We start from the raw sequence: 18,712 nt of genomic DNA, 5'->3' as shown, positions 1-18,712 counted from the left end.
AAATTTGCTATAGCCTGAAAAAGCAGGGCCTTTGGGAATCATACCTGTCCTTTCACAAAGCAGATTTAAAACAATAAGCCTTCTCTCATGAGGCTTCCTTTGATCTCATTGTCTCCTCCAGAGAGGTGTCAGTTGAAAAAACCCACCCAGATTCATCCTTAGAAAAACGCACAGGAGATTCTCTTCTGCTTTTCCAGTGCAAGAACTGGGGGCATCCATGAGACAAGGAAGTTTGGAAAGAACAACAGAAGTTGGTTTCCACGTGGTACATAACGAAGTTGTGGAAGTCCTTGCTGTGACATGCTGTGGGTGCTGGAGGTGTACATGGTTCAAAAAAAAAGCAGGACAAATCCAGTGGAAAGATGATCACTATTAGGTACAATGCCTATAGTACCTATTAGGTATAATATCATGCCTGGACAGCACACCACGAGGAGCCAGTAGAACACTTCAGGAAGCTATTGCATGTTTACAGACCCCATCTGAGAACTCCACTACTGGCCATTACTGGTTACTGGTCTAAATGGGGCTTAGGACTGCCACAGGGTGGCCACTGATATTCTGAATACAGATGGAGCCTACAGAGTTAACTCCCAGTCATCTAAAACTGGCCTTGGTTAACACTTTCTCTTCATGCCCACACCTTGCAGCAACTCAGACACGTGAAAACTTCTGCCAGGTAGTGTTCTCAGACTACCTGGAATTTATTGGACTTTTTACAAGAAAAAACAAGAGGTGGGTGAAAAAGAAAGTTTTGCTCTGCAAGAAGAGTGAGATCTGGATTCTGCATCCTCCACTGGAAGGTTTCACCCCACAACTTCCACATTCCCAGAGCCCACAGCTATTGAAAAGGGCAGCCTATATTCTGCTGAAACTGGGTCACTGTGCAGCAAAGTAGGCAAAATTCATGGGCCCAGAAGGTATAAGCCGCTCTGTTGCCCAAGAGAAATCACTTTGCCCATTTCAGTCATTCTTTCCCACCAGCTGTAGGCACAGTACTTGAACTCACCTTGTCTTTGACCAGTGTCACACCACATAACCAGGTGATGGGCACAAATTCAGCCAGCTAGGACACTATAATCACCCATTTAAATACTTTCTAGTATAGACAAAACTAGCCAGTCCCCTTTTCATGCTCATCTATAGTCTGTCCAGAATGCCTTACCTGCCAAATACAAGCAGGTATTATCTACTTTCAAGTGTGAGATGATCCTGAGTCTCTGACATTTGTAAAACATTTAGACCCACAAAAGGAATCACAGAAGGCAAATGAATACCTGCTCTGAGCTCACTCTTGTACAAACAGCCTGCTACTTTACAAAGACTTTTCCCCCTCTTTTTCTAAATAAAGCTGAGGCCATCTTAAACAGATTATTTTTAGTTCCAGATATTTCAGCAAAGTGGATATTCCTAAAATTTCTTTTTTTTTTTCCCTGTAATCCTTTTAACTTGGTAAGCAGGTCTCTGTGTACGGCTTTCAAATACTTTTTATTTTGCGCTGCCAAATGAGACCAGATAAGCATAGTCTTAAAAGGCTTTCATGAAAATGCAAATGAACAGTTCACAGTAGTCTGCTGGCTCAATAAACAGAAGAGTTTGAAGAGTTTAGACACTAGTAAATAGCTAAGAAAAATACAGAAAAAGTTACCTGTAGCCCTAAAGAAGCTTTCGCTTCCTTGTTACCACCATAAAACTTGCAACAACAGTATCTTCAAGATACCTTCTCTGTTATCTGTATTAGCTTACACAACATATTCTTCTAGTAGACAACCTGCAGAAAGGTTATAAATCTGAGTCAAGAAATAACACCAGGATTGAAAATCCAGACTTGCCTACGAACACAAGACTTAACTCCCAGCAAAATGCACATGACCATATGTTCTTATCTGCCAAGCTTTTCCCCTTTCCCCCTCCTAAACATCACCATTAATTTTAATGTTTTTTCTTTTTAAAATTCTGATTCAAATACAGCAAAGTGTTGCATGGTCTTGTCCGCACACATTATGTTATATATTAGTATTCCTGTGAAAGGATTTTGTTCTTTACTACTAGCAGGACAAGAAAGCCTTGAAAACAGGTTTGCTTATAGTGTCCAACTTGGAGGGATCTAAATGTTATACATTAAGTGTTATATATCCATGTTCTTCACTTTTAAATTAAGCTACTTGAACCCAGGCAGAAGTATAAAAATATAAATGAAGCAGTTCCTGAAATTAAAACTTTCCTGTTAGACAGGTCACTTGACCGACCCTTTCAAAGGCATCAAAAGGGGAGCCTGTAAGGGCTCCAAAAAGGTTTCAGGAGGGTTTAAGGCAGCAGACAAGGCTCTGGCTCTGGCAGTGCTTCCTCAGCACCCGGTATCTTCCCATTCACTATCAGAGCTCTGGGCCTTGCCATGGAAGTTCCCCTTCATTCACCTCAAGCACAGTCAACTGGATTAGCCCGGAGACACTTTCATCCTCACATTAAGTTCTGCAAGGTCACTTGCCTGGTACAGTTTTGGGTGTGCCTGTGTGGCCACACTGGCTGGCCAAGTCACGTGGGGTTTCTGCTGGACAGACCCCCGTTGCTGGAGGCGATGTTGTGGCCAGCTAACAGGCAGGCATCTGTCCGACTGCTGCATCCATCACCCACCGGGTGCACAGGGATGATCCACCTGCACTCACCCCAAAAATGCCCTGCTCAGAACAGACTAGACTCCGTCTGTCACCAAAGAGGGAGAAACAAACGCTGAGCTGCATCTCAGAAGCCTATGCAGCAGAACCTGGCTTGAAACCAGAAAGTTTCTGGCCTGAATCTGACCCAGGCTCATTAGTCTTTAGCTATTTCTGTCTAGCCTGGAGCACCTCACAGATGAAGGATATTCAGAGCCCAGACAGTCTTCAATGGCATTTTGGATGCTTAAAACTGTAATCAGTCCAACGGGTTGCTGTTGCAACTTTTGCTGTGTTAAAAGTCAAGTATTGCAAGGACAGGTATTGGGAGCCAAAAATCCTGTCTCAGTTAAAAACAAACAAGGTCTGTTAAATTCTGTTGACCTTTTACTTGGAACCACTGGACCTACAAATATACTTCTTTAATATAGGAAAACTTGGATTCTGATGCAATTGTGTTACTCCAGAAGCCCAGCCTAGGGCTACAGTACTGTCACCAGCAGAAGTGACTCAGTGCTCTGCTTGTGCCACACAGTCCCTCTCCCTGCTGCAGCAACTACAGTAACAACTTAGGTTCCCAACCTGGGGCACTACACAATCACAAAGGCAGCAGTGAGAGCACAAAGGAGGACACGGCACAGCATAGAGGCAGGTGTCCCTGGCTGGGATTATATCCTTCAGTCTCGAAGCCAGCTTTTGCTAGCTTAGAAAAATCCTAAGGCTGTGGGCAAGTCAGTGTGAAGATGCTTCTGGTCACACAGTCACAGGATAGTTAAAATAGTTCTCTGAATGTCATCTGGTCTATCCCCCTGCTCAAGCAGGTCACCTAGAGAAAACTGTCCAAGGACCATATTCCAGACAGTTTTTGAGTATTGCCAAGGATGGAGAACCTACAACCCCTCTGGGCAGCCTGTGCCAGTGCTTGGTGCGCAGTGACAAATTGTTCCCTGGTGGTCGGAGGGAGCCTCCTGTGTTTCAGTTTGTGCCCATCGCCTCTTGTCCTGTCACTGGGCACCACCGGACAGAACCTGGCTCTGGCCTCTTTGCACCCTCCCTGCAGGTATTTATATACATTGATGGGAGCCCCCTGAGCTTTCCCCAGGCTGAACAGTCCCAGTTCTATCAACCTTTTGTCATGGGAGGGATGCTTCAGCCTCTTCACCATCTTAGTGACTCTTCACTGGACTCTCTCCTGTAGCTTCATACTGGTGCTCTGGCAGCCTAATCCAGCTGGCAGATAATGATACCATGCTCCCTTGTCTGCTCTGGAAATCTGGAAAGAAGATGGTATGCAGGGGAGCATATGTCCCTACCCAAAACAGGAGTTCTTTTGATCAATCAGCGTGTAAAGAGGAGTCTGTCTCAGAGTGCTGTATCTTGTGTTTGACTGACTTCTTAGGGAGCAGCTGTTAACTATCAGGCACCACCTAAATGTAAAATAACTCCATCAGAGACTAAAAAAATTTTCTGTCTTCCCTGGGTAGATGTTTATTCAAAAAGACTCAACATACTCGCTATAATTTATTTTTACAGCAGGGACACCAAATCAAGACAGTTAAAAGGCTAAGTCTCCAATGCTCTAGATGCTATGTAAATAAATGCTAAATAATTGTGGTTCAATGTTCAGCAAGAAAAATAGCTCTTGTTTTTTTTTAAAATCAAATTCTGATTTTATCTAAAATTCTAGACGATTCTGATTGTTTATTTATATGAAAAGGTATCCCGCTTGTTAAGTGCCAAAGCCTTACTCTGAAACTGTATGATTAACACCAGTATTTCCAAAAGCTACGCCTCAAATAGCTTTATTTGACTAATGACCTAAGTCCCTTAACCAGCAATACACAAACTGAGCTAACCAGGCACATTCTTGCTGTACATACAAACACTCTTCCAAATAACTGAGATAATGGCTGTGAGAGCACCAGTCAGTACAGCCCAGAGCCATGCACTCTCAGTGATCCCTGACAGCTTCCTGTGTGCTGCAGGGTCAGGTAACACACCAAAACGAACAGCTCCCACTCATGCTTAGAAGCAAGGAGTTGCAGGTGAAGGCTCTGTCATCCCATTATCGGATCTCCCTATGCGGGCAGCAGGGTTTGTGGGAAGAAACCTGTACCTCCACCTCTGCTGTTTCCAACCACAATTTGGGTTCTTGGTATAATCCCATCTTTACCAGCAATTTAACCCATTAAACCCAACTAGAAGACACAAGACAGAAGGCACAGGTCCATGCTCCCTTCTGCCAGCTGGGAAGAGGGTGATGATGGGCAGCAGGACAGAGCAGCACCACTTCAGCCACCAGAGCTGGGCTAGAGTGGGCTGGCCCCTCAGGGCAGATGTCCTCCCACACTAGGACAAAACATGGCTGCTTGCTTTAACTACACTTTTCACATGGTTTTGGACTTCTCTGCACTGAGCAATGATGCTGGTTGTCAGTAAGTTATCCACTGTGATCCCTCAGGATTTCTCTTCATGGTATTATTAGCTTAAGTCTATGACTCCAGTTTTTATTCGCAGGCAATAACCCTCCCTGAACAAAAGTCTCCAAGCTTAATAGCTAGCACTTCCACTGTGAGTGCCAGTGCTACCAGGGACAGCAATGCTGTCCTTGGGCATCAAGGACAGGTGCATCATTGCTTCAACCAGGATGATGCAGTGGCAGCAGATCCACCTTCCTGCCAGTCCAGGGATAATCGAGCCCTGCTACCTGTGTCCAGCCTCCCAACCCATCCCTGATTCTTTATAATAGATAAAAATAGTACACAAAAAAACCTTCTACTGACCTGCTTATTTTTTGTAAAAGTGGAGTATTGTCCACTTGCTGCAGACACTAGTCTGCTTGTTTAAAAAAAAAATTATCCCACTGGCAGACAACCAATATATGAGAACATCTACAAAGAAGCTGCTACAGTTTATCGGCAGTAATCCATGGATTAAGGTCATTAATAGCACTCGATGACATACTGCCATGACTGCAAAGGTGCTCTTCTGGCTTACAGGACATACAGAACATAACCCCCTCACAAACATTTCCCCCGAGATACTTTCTTCTAAATCTTCATAAGAAGAGAAGAAATGAGAAAAAGCAGAAGGAAGATATCTAGCACAGTATCTTGCACTGCGTTAAAAAAAATAGTTATAATGAAAATAAACAACCCTGAATTTTCTTCTCTTTCACACTGATGTTTTCACAGTAAGAGTTCTTATTAACTGAAATTTTGATCCTCAGAGCTAAATTTAAAAAGCAAGCCAAGACATTCTCCCATGCCCAGAAGATAAAGCCACAACTAAAACTTTCAAAATAAAATTTGTAATGCTCAATTCTGCTCTTTAATTATTTATATGAAATAAGCTTTTTCTTTCTGTTGACACAAGAACACAAATGTATCGTCATCAAAAACACTGTGTACTCCTCAAATCCCATGGGGTCATTAATCTTCTTTTATGCAGTACATGAAGTATTTTCACAGAATCTTTAAAACAGTTTTCCAAAGTGTGCCTGATGTTACTAGGAAATCAGAAGAAGCTGATGACCTAACAACATAATTGCTAAATATCCTCCAAAGTAGAGAATCCCTTCACTCTGTTCTAAACTTATGCTCCTATCTGTACTACCCATACATGTAATTACCAATGGTATTAATTTATCTGAGTCTCCAAAACCAAAGGTAAACAATCAATTGTGTCAAAATTGAAGTAATAGACTTTTCTTATTTCTGTTGATCTAAATGAAAGAATCTGCACACTTTACATATGATTTGTTTCATTAGGACTCTGGGAATGGCCTAGTACTGTGCCACTGTGTATTTTCATTTGCCATGAAACAATTATAATCCATAAAATGTACTCAGGAGAATACAATAGTCCTACCAGCTGGAAGCAATCCTGTATTCCACAGTCATATGCAATTTCTGTAAACAACACAGTGACACTTGAAAAAAGAAATCCTTAGAAAGAAATCTTAAAAACTTAAAGAAACAAACATTATGACAGACAACATTTGTTTTAATATATATCTTACCAAGAACAAGCCACTTTCTGATTAACCTGGTTTAGTTGTAACTCATCATTTCACATTTTACTTTCAGTACAATGTAGCAGCATTTTTACTACACATGCAGTTTCTTTTCCTTACCTTTAAGGAATCAAAGCAGGCAATAACTCTTCCATTTTCAACCTGGCAACTTTTAGGGGGGTGTGCAAATTTGCATTCTTCATCAGAGCGTGAACAAGTTCCCCTCTGAAACTGCCTGCACACTTCTAACGTCAGCCATTTTGTGTCTCTTACTGGAGTAACATTCAAAGCCATGATGGAAAGTTGATTTTGAACTTGTAAGTTGCTGTCAAGTGAATTATGCTGAAAAAATTTCCAAAACAAATGAAGGAGAGAGGGGAAAAAAAAAAATCGGAAAAAAAAAACTTCAATTCCAATTGAAAAGAAAGTTTAAAAAATGCAAAACAAAACAGTAGGGAACGATTAATGATGTCCAACACACACAAAGCAGAATAAGCAGAGAAAGTTTATCAGCAAGCAGTCACTCATCAATCATTAAGTCCCACTTGTAGACTTTTGGCTGGGCAAATGCATGCTCAGTTGCATTTCTATCTGTAAAACACGTGGGTTTGTTGATTGTAATCACGGATGCACCAGTTTTAAGCCAAGGTCCATCAATGCAACGGCACTCCTTGATAGAATAGCAGTTCTCTGACGGTTGCTTGCCAGTATTGATTGCACGAGAAAAGCAATGCAGTCATTTGTTCATGTCCCAGGAATAATAATAATTCTTCTTTTTCTGCTTTCAGTTTCCCATCAACTAATTGGCAAATGGAGACAGCTGAGGTATCTTCCACCACGTGTAAGGTGAAGGCAATGTCTGGCTGGCAAAGACAGGATTTTGAGAACACGGGCGTAGCAGTCCTCGCTCATAAAAGTGACTTGGCAAAGGCACTTTTTAAGTCACTGACCTGACAAAACAAATACAGCATCAGTTCACGTGCAACTCATTCAAATCAACATTACGAAACCTATCGTCCCTTTTTATCAGATTATAAACATACAGCCAATGCTCACTTGTATTTCTTCGGAAAAAAAAATCATCCTCCTTCATGAAGTTACATGAGACTAGGGAAAAACCAGTTGAAACATGTACTGCAGTAGTATTCTAGGCAGGAATCCAAAAGTTGGGAATGATTTAAATAGATGAATGTGGCAGACACAATAATTAGGCACGCTGGTTGTGAAACAATTCAATCTAAAGTGTTTAGTCTCCAAAACAATATACAAGAACCTGTTTCCATGAATTTATCACTTGGCCCTTTAGATTGTGTTACTACATTATAAGTTGTTACTCATTATTTGTTCTTCCTTAGAAATGAGGATAGTAGCATTCTGTTCAGATTTTTTTGTCTCTCCCTCTATTCCTCAAGGGAAAAAACCAAAACATAAAATTGTCATTCAAAAATTACAGGGAAAAAAAACTTCCATATTCAGACAATAGAGTTAGTTTCCCTGTTAACCTAGAGGCTGTTTCATAAAGGCTTCATGAAAAGGCTCAACACTGTCATCATCCTCTAATGAGTCCTTTCTAATATGAAGCAGTCTTTATCTAAATATTCCTTTAATTTACTTTTGTGTAGCTCTACAGATACATCATTCAGCATCAAAACTCAAGACTTAAATATGGCACTTAAGCTATTTGGGTATTTCATAGATAAACAGATCTGAAAATCAAAGAGTTAGATATTATAAATATTTTTAATCACTAACTCTATTTTATATGCAGACAGTAAAGCCATGGACATGGTGTTTCCTTCTATTTAGCTTCAAAGAAACACAACTTCTACTTTGCAGATACCAGCCAGAAACAGTTGATAGATTATTTTTGAGCAAGAAAAAAGAAAGGGGGACAGACTGGAATAAGAGAGATTTTAAAATGAATCAATACAAATAGCTCTAAAAACACTGTCAGCTTTTCCGTGCCAGAACAATTACCATTCTGTGCTTGGATTCATCTGTCTTAATTGAAGTCAGTATTGCTAGTAGTGTGAGTAAGAATTACTCACACACAGTTTCAGGATCAGATCCCAGTTCTGACTTTTAGGTCTTAACATCAAAAGGCTTTTCTATTATTTACCAATGCTACCAGAAAGGGTTTTACTATGTGACCAATACTTACACCAAAATTTGCTACTGCTAGCATGAATAAAGGAAATGCAATGCTAATTGCTCAAAAATTCAGTTTCAAGTCCAATGTGCAATAAGATGGGTCTGGATGACACTCAGCTAGCTTCACCCAATCATAAAGAATAACAAGGTGTAAGAGAATTAGTACAATTTTAAATAATTCTATGCAATTATCATACAGTACATGAATTAAAAATTCCTCAAATTAAATATTCCATCAATGTTATGCAACAGCATCGATGAAGAGTGAGATTAAGCTGAAAGCATACAAAGAGGTGAGAAAATACTTCTAACTGATGAAAAGGAAAGAGAGGAGGAAAACCAAAGAGAGCCTCTCCACAAGAGCTTGTTGAGCTGATAGCTTGTTGGGCTGATGATTTAGCTGGCTAAATGTAAAAGAGAAAATACTCTCCCTGGAGCCACACATTCCAATTCAGAAATGTCAGTAATGGTTTTCAGTAACAGATGCAGGAGATAGACTGAAAGTTTGGAAGAAGGGTAAATGTTATACAGCACACTGCTGAAAGTCACAAGTAGTAATACACTGCAGGGCTGCATACCACTAAAATTGACAAAGTTGTTTCTCAAGTAGTAGGTGTTAAGACTGAAAAAAACCAGACATCGCACATGGCAGCAAAGCAAATAGCACACAATATAGAAATTGCAGTAGGCATGGTTTAAAAAAAAAAATGTGCACAGCAGGATCACATAGGAGATTCATGAGACTGCAGCAAGAATTCATACCAAAAAGCATTTGAGGGTGGAGGGTAGAATATATCTTCTCGCTATATTAAGATCTTCTAAAGAAAAGGAAGTACAAAAAGGTCGTCTCAAAAATTCACTTCTTGTCAAACATAACAGCACTATCTGATTTCTCAAGAGTCATCAAGTGCTTCAGGAGTTTCTACTGGTGCCAGAACTGAGGTCCTTCTGAAGAAAGCCATGCCTTCAGCAGGAGGCAAGTGCAAACACGATCAGATTAGAATAATTTGGAGTGCTTCATCCCTACCATTCACATGACCTACGGGTTCTTGACCACATCCTAAGCAGCTGTCATACCTCCTCTGCCCATCACCTGCACCAGGAGGGTGAAGGAAGAGATGACACCTTGAAAGTTTGAACATGAGGGAAGCAAAACAAGGAGAAGGGAGAAAAAAGACGTTTAGGAAATAAAATTATGGAAGGAGCCAAGGAAAGTAAAATTCAACATATGAGGAAAGCACTCAAGAAAAGGAAAAAAATGGGAGAGGAAGGTAGGAAAAGGAAATAGCTGGAAGAGAAAGGAAGGGAGAGATTTCATAGGAAATGAGTAAAAAAGAAAATGGGTAGGGAAGGAAGATGGAGGAAGGATGTGAACACTGGGGGAGAGCAGAGCAAGAAGGAATTTCAAAAGGAAAGCAGAAGAGATTGTGGTTACAGGAAAAAATCCAGTAGTTTGGGCAAACAGGGAAGTAAATGAGGGGAACTAAAATGAGATGTACATAAGAAAATACAATAATAATAATCCTCAATAAAATGGTCACAGGCCATTACTAAGATCAAAGCTCATCCCGTTGCAAAACCCACCCACCCTGGTGAACACCAGGGCCTCCAGCAAATGCAAACTCTGCTCTTCCTTCCACTGCTTCTATTTATGTCCCAACATATCAGCCAAAGTTAGCGGGCCTGCCAAAACCAATGGAACTTCACCAGCCTAGAGCCCTCGGTACCAACACCGCTCCCTATCCAGGTAGACGGTTTGCTCTTTTGTTTGTTTGGGGGGTTTGTTTAGTTGTTCTGTTGCTACTATCATTAACATCCCAACTCAAGCCCTGGAGCTAAACAAACTAGCAAAACTGACACACTGACAACTGAGATACAAAATGTTCTTACTGAAGCTGAAGAAAGTACTCAACAGAAGTATAAAAGAACAAATATTGTTTGGTTTTTTTACAACTATTACTGTTTATTTTCAGTCTCTCACACATCAGGATTAATGGAATTGCTCCAGAATACACACTTATGAATGCAGTTTTTTGTATGCTAAATTAAATAAATTCATGGACATGTATTTGTAAAAACTATTTAGCTTTAGATCCCTCTTTTCAGATAAGCATTACTTCCCTTTTGCGGAAAGCTAACAAGGCATAGAAAGTTATAAAAAGGCGTAGACAGTTTAAAAAAAATCCTTTAAATTATTAAACTAGACAAAGCACACAGACACAAGGAGCCCCCAGAAAAAGTTCTCATTCTGAGGAACATGAGGCAGCCAGCATCTTTAAGAATTGCAAATGAGCACAAAGCCCTGCTCTATTACAAACCATCTGAATCTCTCAGCTGGAAAATAGGAGCTCTTGCTATCTACAACATATGGGGTGCTCTGGTACAGCAGTTTTACTTATCAGATAGGTTACGTGGCAATGGATTATGTAGTATCTGCCTAATGGAGAAGCTGAGACTTCCTGGACATGTTTTATTCATGCTTCAGTAGATAACATGTAGTAATGAGTAAAGATCTCATCTTCAAAAAGTCAACTCTGCAGGTGATGACTTCCAGTCAAAGAGCAGAGTCCTCTACGTGGTCCCACCACAGATATCTAGCGGAACCACTAAGTTAACTCAAAAGGTGTTAAGTTTTACACTTTTTGAGATTTAAGCACTCTGTATTATTATTCATCACATTAAAATCTTCGTAAGAGGTGCCAACACTGGGGCTCAATTTGTTGCTCCTACTGTCAAATTTTGTCAACATGATCCATGTATTTTTTCTATAAATACACCAGAAACTCAAGAATTAAAAAGTTAGAAAATCCTCAGTTGTACCTAAGAGGGACTATACAGTTTGAAGTATATAAACTCTTCTTTCCAAGCAAGCCGGAAGAGATGTGCTAAATAGACTTAGCTTTACAAGTTTGATTATTTACAATGCTCTGTTTTAAAAATAAGGAAATAAACAGGAAAAACAAACAAACAAACAAACAAAAAACCAACCCAAACCCACAAAAACTCACTATGCTGTGGAAGCAAAGTGTTCCATGTTCTTTGTGTCACTAGCAAGGCAGAAACCTGACAGATTGCTGCCCAAATCACCCTTCAGCAGACACCATGCACCAGGATTCCATGTCAAAATTTTAAGGTCTGGCTGGAAGCTGCAAGCAGCAGAAAACAGGCTCTCTACCCTTAGATAAGGTTAGCCATAAGCGTTACTACTTTCATGCTCCACAATGTAAGTTCACGAACCAGCAGCATCTTAACTACATAGTACCTTAACTCAGATTCTCATGATGTCCCTTTTGTTCAGGAGATAAACTGATCCATAAGAAACAATACCTTCAATTTAGCCACTCCCTTCAGCTTGGACTTACTAGTTTTGAATCAGTGATTTTTTTCCTGGGTCAGGTGATGTAGGACAAAACACAACCATCTCCAGATGCCCTAGGACATCCAAACCCAAGGATTAACCAATGTGCCTCTTCCTCCAGGCGCATCTTCAGACTACTGACAAGCATTGTGTTCCTTCAAAAAGCTGTTGCTCCTTCAGTGATTGACCATACTTGCAAAGGAAACTTGCTTTGCATTTCACTATGCTTATAGACAAAACACAATGGAAAGATTCTTTGCATAAGTTTAACGTGTAGGAGTCCTTCTATAAGCAGATCAAGTTAAGATACAGATATTTAAAGACCGACATTTACTAAACCCCCACTCTTAAGGCAAGGAAAAGGCATCCAAATCCCACTAAGTCATACCTTGTGTTTGCAGCTGCACAGTGGACTCCACTTTCAAAGCACTCAGGACACAGCCATATATTTAGGAGACACTGGCACGTGCTTTAATCTAAAAGATGATGGGACTTTGCTTCAGTTTTTCAACTAAACCTCATTTTTACACTCCTAAATGTCTTTTCCCCCCCCGTTGTTTGTGCTTTAAATAGCATTCCAAACTTTAAATTCCAATTTAAAGCTATTTAAATAGCTATTTAAATAGCTTTAAATAGCCTTCAAACAGAAGAGAAGCTGCACACCAAAGGACAGCCACAACCCCATGAGCACACTCCACTGTCGCTTTAAATTCCAACTACCTGCCATCTCCTTGACTCTACTATGCAGTTTTCTCTTGCCCTCCCTCAGACCCCCTGCAGAGAAAAGCAAGTTTAATCCCAGGCTAAAGCTGGATGCATTATGATCTGCCTCATAGGTGCAGAATAAAGCCAATACAGCAGCATAAAGCACCATGCATCACATGTGATAGCCAGCTCAACAGAGACATGGCCACTTGCTCATGCCCCACACCTGAAGGAGTAAAGAGCAGAGCAGGCATGACAGGACACCCTCCTTGTGGTTGGTCTGACTCTGCTTTGCAAGCTCCTTTAAAACTAGAATGCTGTATTCCATGGGACATGTTCCCTGTACCTTGAAAGCAGGGCTGGCTCTCAGGCATCATATGATAATTTAAGCCTCACTGTGCCCCACTAGCCAATACAGAGAGGATCTTGCATCAAAATATACTAACATAAATAAAATAACAAAGAAAGTAATTTTACAGACAAATGTGACAGCTGGCATGCTTGTTAATCATTAAATAAATTACAACTTAAAGAAAGAACATGCAAGAGATTTTTGTGTGGTGGATAGGCTTTTCTCACTCCATCAGCGTTCCAGAATAGGAAACAGGACCAGAAATGATGCAATAGCACAGAGGTATCATTTATCAGTGAGTACAATTATTACGTCAGCTTTGTGTTCTTCTCTTTAAACCAATTTCTAATATTCATATTTTTTATATGTACCCTAATACCAGCTATCTAGTAAGACTGGACAATGTACAGTAGAGTATAGTAGTGTCTTTGCATAGTTCTGTAAAAAGACAGCACTAAAATCAGAATCAGGCTTCTGGCTCTTCTCCGAACTGTTGTGAAGTCACAAAAAATAATATTCCCTAAATTCAAGAAACAAGAGAAAATAGGAGATATTTCCATGAAACATCATCCGTTCTTTTAAGGCAAATATGAACGGAAAACCTTTCTGTCACCATAACATTTGTAAGAAAAAATATTCAACTATAGTAGAGCATGATGAATGTACTTTCTTCTATAAATTTCAAATGAAACTTATGAACATTTCTTTAATCACTTTCAGAGGTTTTTCCACTTTAAGATGTTAAGCAGCTTCCATCTGGCATCAAGCAAACTAGCATTACTCAAACAAGGAAGAAGCTAGAACTGCCCTATCAGAGAAAAGCACCCCACTGGTTTGATCAGATGGCTAGGAGCCAAAAATACTAAAATTCTAATCCTGGTTCATGCATTGATTCGACCTGAACCCAACTGAAGTCAAAAGTGTCCCGACTTACAAAAGAACCATTATTTATTTTATTTGCTTGACCTGGAGATTAACTATTGCAACATCTCTCTTTGCCTGTTATACAACCAGAGATGAATACTTGCGAACTGTGATTCAAATATATACTTTACTCACAGACCATCCTAACTACCTTAGTTAAGCTAGCAGAAGTCCGGGGACAAACTAGAAAACACCAGTCTGTTTTATTTAAACTGAGCATGACCTTCAAATCAGTTTTGCTAAATGAGCCATATTTTCCTTGTTGAGATCACTAATGTGCCAGGTTCAGGCTTTTTAGTATGTCCCACGCTATTTACAGTATGGCAATGAGCTTCTTGTTAAAACCTGCCGGTTCACTTTGAAGCTGGATTTACAATATAATAACACTAATGTCCTTTGTCCCCGGGGAAGCAGGTGAGGAGGAAGGTGACTGTGAAACAACAGACACAGCCCAGGACCTTTTCCGCAACCCACTATACTACTTTGCTAATGGACCATGAAATATTTCTGCTGAACTTTAGGTCTGTAGACGACTGGAGCCCACAAGAGGTATTTCTAACATCAAAGTGCTTCAAAGTCATGATGAAAAAACTAATGCTTATTATGCTTCTGTTAAAATGCAATTGCAGAAAACAGTTTTTCTTCTTCTAGCAAACTTCTTTTTTTTGTTTGTTTTTTACAATGATCTTCATCCTATTCCACTTTACCTTCTCCTCTTCTCTTGGTTTGTACCTTCTTTCACAATCTGTAACTTAAGAATTTTCTGTTTTTAAGTTCAAATTACCCTGATTTTATCCTCTAGGTGTATGAATTTCATAAACAGGATTCTGTTCCCACCTTGACAAAAGGGCAAAAGCAATTTCTGTTTCTGTGCCTCGGCAAGCAGAGTTAATCATCCCCGGCAGCAATGACGTTATCACTTGGCCTCTTGTGGACACAAATGTTTTGCTTTTGGCAGAGTGCAGCACATAATAGCTATTAATCAAACCCAATTCCCCAGGAAAGGGTACCCCAGTCCATTAAGAGCTTCTACCCACACCCAGCTGCAGACATGCATTGTATTTACTTTTTTTAGGACTATAAAATATTTATAGAAAAGTGTGCTTATGTACTGTGAAATTTTTATAGACTGACATAGAGAGAACGCATGATCAAATGACTGTTCTCACCTGCCAAAGGACCAATAACATGATGTTACACAGGAGCACAGTTTAAAAGAACTCAGACTGTTGTCAATTTTCTATTTTCTCTACTCCAGTTTTGCACTAAGCCAAGAAGGCAGAACTCTTGCCGAAGTATTTGTTTATGTGACAAGCAGCATCTCTTTTGCACTGAAAGATAAGGGTAAGTATGAATAAACCAAGGACTCCATGTAAATTAAGACATTGAAATCACAAGCTGCATGTGTTTTAAGACAGCCAACAGTATTATTAATAATATACTCCAATAAATTACTCAGCTCTAGGAAGTTGCATGGCACATCCAAACCAAGCTCCTGAGGCGAGGACAGCAAGAGCACTAACCTAATGCTATTAACTCCGACTGCCTCTTAAGTGCTAAATCCATTCTGCTGAACAGATTCCCTGCATGGAATCTAAGCACCATCACTGTTCTGAGATAAAATACCTGCATTTCTGTGTCCTTTTCTCCACTTGCATTTTACCTAAGAACAGGATAACCAAATGCACAAGGGTGACCTGAGCAGGTCAGCAAAAAAGTCCATCTTGCCCAAAACGCAGTCTGCAACTATGGCTGACACCAGACATTCACAGAAGAGTACAGAACCAAGGCAGGCAGAGCGTGATAATTTCCATGAATTTTCTCCCAGCAACCTGTAACTGATGTCTTTGTATTTAATAGGTCTCACTGGATTTTTCTTCCATGGATTTGCCCAATCCCTTTTTTAAATGCTGCTCTGTAAGAAATGTCCTTTATCATGTGCATGGTAAGTAGGATACCAAGAGGGAGGCTGACTGGTTCTCATAATTGTTGACAAAAGCCTAGACTCTCAGGAGAGGAGTGCAGATATGGAGGGAAACATTTCAGGACTTCTTTGGAGATTCACAAAAATTTGAAAACCATAAATGGAGCTGGGGAATAAGGTTTCTGATTACAAAACCCCTTAAGAAAACCTGTGTTGTAACTGCTTTTTCATTACCTCTGAGTGCATTAACTACAAGACAGAATGTTCCTTTTCCTTCCAGCAAAGGTGGAGCTTGGAGAAAAGCACTTTTGAAATCTACCACAAGAGGAAGAAAGACCAAGACTCCTTCTTCTGCACCCCAAGCTGCATCACCTAGGAACACTCCCAGAAACAATGCTTCCTTAGCGATATAACGGAGAAGCAAGAAAACCTCAGACTATGCCCAAAGGAGCCCAGAATGCACTCTTACATTCTGCCAAACCCAAAGCATTTAACAACTATCTCAAACACATTTCGGAAGGACCAACACATCACAACAGCGAAGTGCTTTCAGAAGGGCAAAGAAAAAAGCTCAATAGTGTCTTTAGCACTCAAGAGTTGCCCAAGCAAGCCTTCATCAGAGTCCCTTTTATCAAAAGGATTCAATTCCCCTTTCGCTCCATTAGTAGCATGCACACAACACACAACATCAGTTTTATTTACTTCCAAACCTAAAGATATCCTTGCGAAGCAGAACATATGCAAGTGCTTTACTTCTTACATATCTCATGGGACATACTGCAAAGCCTGATTAAGCGCCTATGCCAGAATACTTTATATCTTACAGCAGTTAAAAAGAAAGAACAGCAACCTAACTTTAAAGTCACCTATAGAATACCAGATAATTATCAAGTACCTGCAAAGCCAATTTAATATTATATTTTTTTTTCAGTAATGTTTTTAGGCTAACATTCAGAGTGCAAATATTTTCTACAACAGCAGCTGAAATCTCCCACTAAAAGCCATTTCTTCAAAGACTCTTCTCAGTCAAGAAGAAACCAGTAATGGGGTTTTTGGCATGGCCCTGAAGAAAAAAAGGTAGTACTTAACTGATCATTGCTCTCTTCTGAAGGTAGGTTGCCTTTTCATGTTGTAAACACACATGGCTTCCTGGCTGATTATCTTTGGTCCACCAAGGCAAATACAGAAAATATTTAATTAAGTTAAGATGACAGTAAGAGACCTTTTTTCCAAAATTCATGCTTTTTATTTGTATGCACCCCCCCCAAACCACAAAACACCACCACCAACAATAACAACAAAAACCACAGAATCCAAACAAACCCAACATTTAAAACTTCAGAGGCTACCTGTGTTATATTTGACAATACACGATGCAAATTCATTCTCTCTGGAATAAAATAAATTTGCATTTAGTGAACCACTATTTTGTTGTCAAATAGCTATCACAAATTCAGAAAGCAAATGCATTTCCTCTAAAATTGTTTTTTCAACTGCTGGCAGAGAAGCAAAGAAGAGCTTTTTTCCAACTACTTGTAACTTCTGGTGAACTTCTGTTTTCCTGGAAATCTTGAATACTTGTATTTAATCCTGAGGCAAATAATGGAGTTACAACTGGAAGGAGCGCACAGTAACTGTGTGCAGATGTTGCTACCAGACCAAACATTTTTTTTCTGATCTCTAGGATGATGAATTTTGGGTTTGGTGTGCTGTACTGCTACTGACCTTCCTTTTTGCTTGAGCACCAATTAAGAAGCACTGACCCAATAAAAATGGGTCATATCGATCTGTTGTTTTGATTTGTGTAACATGTCTCCCTCAGTTCAAGAAGCTCACCAGCCATTGCCATTTGAAGAAAGTTACTTTTTAACTCAGTTTCATTTTAGAAAATAGCCTTTTTTTAATTTTTAAGTAAAAGGAGACAAAGTACTTAAACACAAAAAGGCTACAAAGACACAAACTCGGAAAGTTTATTAGCCTACAATAAGGACATTGGATGAGTTCATAATCATTTTTCTGACATGTGCATAGTTCAGTTGTCTGCAACACTAAAGGGGGACATGAACTACATTCATATTTCTGGAAGGGAAAAAAAAATCCAAACCAAACCACAATAAAAACCCTGCCAGTATCTTCGAAAAGCAACTTCAGTATACAGACTATTCCTTTTAATTTCTCTTATCTTATAATTTGAAAAGGGAATGGATTCAGGCAGCCATACTAACTGGTTAGGCAGAGTTAGTCCAGCACTTCTATGTCCCAGACCCAGCCATGTCCCTGCCTTAAATAAAAATTTTTCTCAATATTTAAATTACAGTGTCTCTATTTTAACTGAGGCATTTAATGTGAAAATAGAGCAGTAGGAAAAAAACTCTTTCCTACTCTCAACCAGGTGTTGTTGAAAACTTTTCCTGAAGGAAATTTCAGCATCTCAAGGTCTTCTCTGACTGAAAGGTGAAAATACTGGAGGGGGAAAGTAGAAGTATTTTAGCAACATTGAAAGAATTCCACCTCAACACTTTATTTTCATATGGTTGAATCATTTTATTGTAACTTAAGTGTTATTATGGATAACCACACAGTTATTCAGGAATGAACCATAAATTGTGTTTCAACAGGAAAGTTGAAA

The 18,712-nt window shown here is 39.7% G+C and overlaps 1 protein-coding gene across 1 annotated transcript in view; it reads right to left on the bottom strand.

Annotated features, from left to right (window-relative positions):
- The window catches only part of MBNL2 (muscleblind like splicing regulator 2), a 108,940-nt gene that overhangs the window by 63,214 nt on the left and 27,014 nt on the right, over positions 1-18,712 (bottom strand). The window contains 2 exon segments of the mRNA XM_064646030.1: positions 6,790-7,619; positions 15,329-15,490. Coding sequence (XP_064502100.1) covers positions 6,790-6,963 — 174 coding nt within the window. The 5' untranslated portion in view covers positions 6,964-7,619; positions 15,329-15,490.

This window comes from Pseudopipra pipra, chromosome 2, assembly GCF_036250125.1.
Source record: "Pseudopipra pipra isolate bDixPip1 chromosome 2, bDixPip1.hap1, whole genome shotgun sequence".
Taxonomy (NCBI): Eukaryota; Metazoa; Chordata; class Aves; order Passeriformes; family Pipridae; genus Pseudopipra; species Pseudopipra pipra.
Note: the sequence above shows the minus strand (reverse complement) of the source record. Positions and strands in the feature narration are given on the sequence as shown.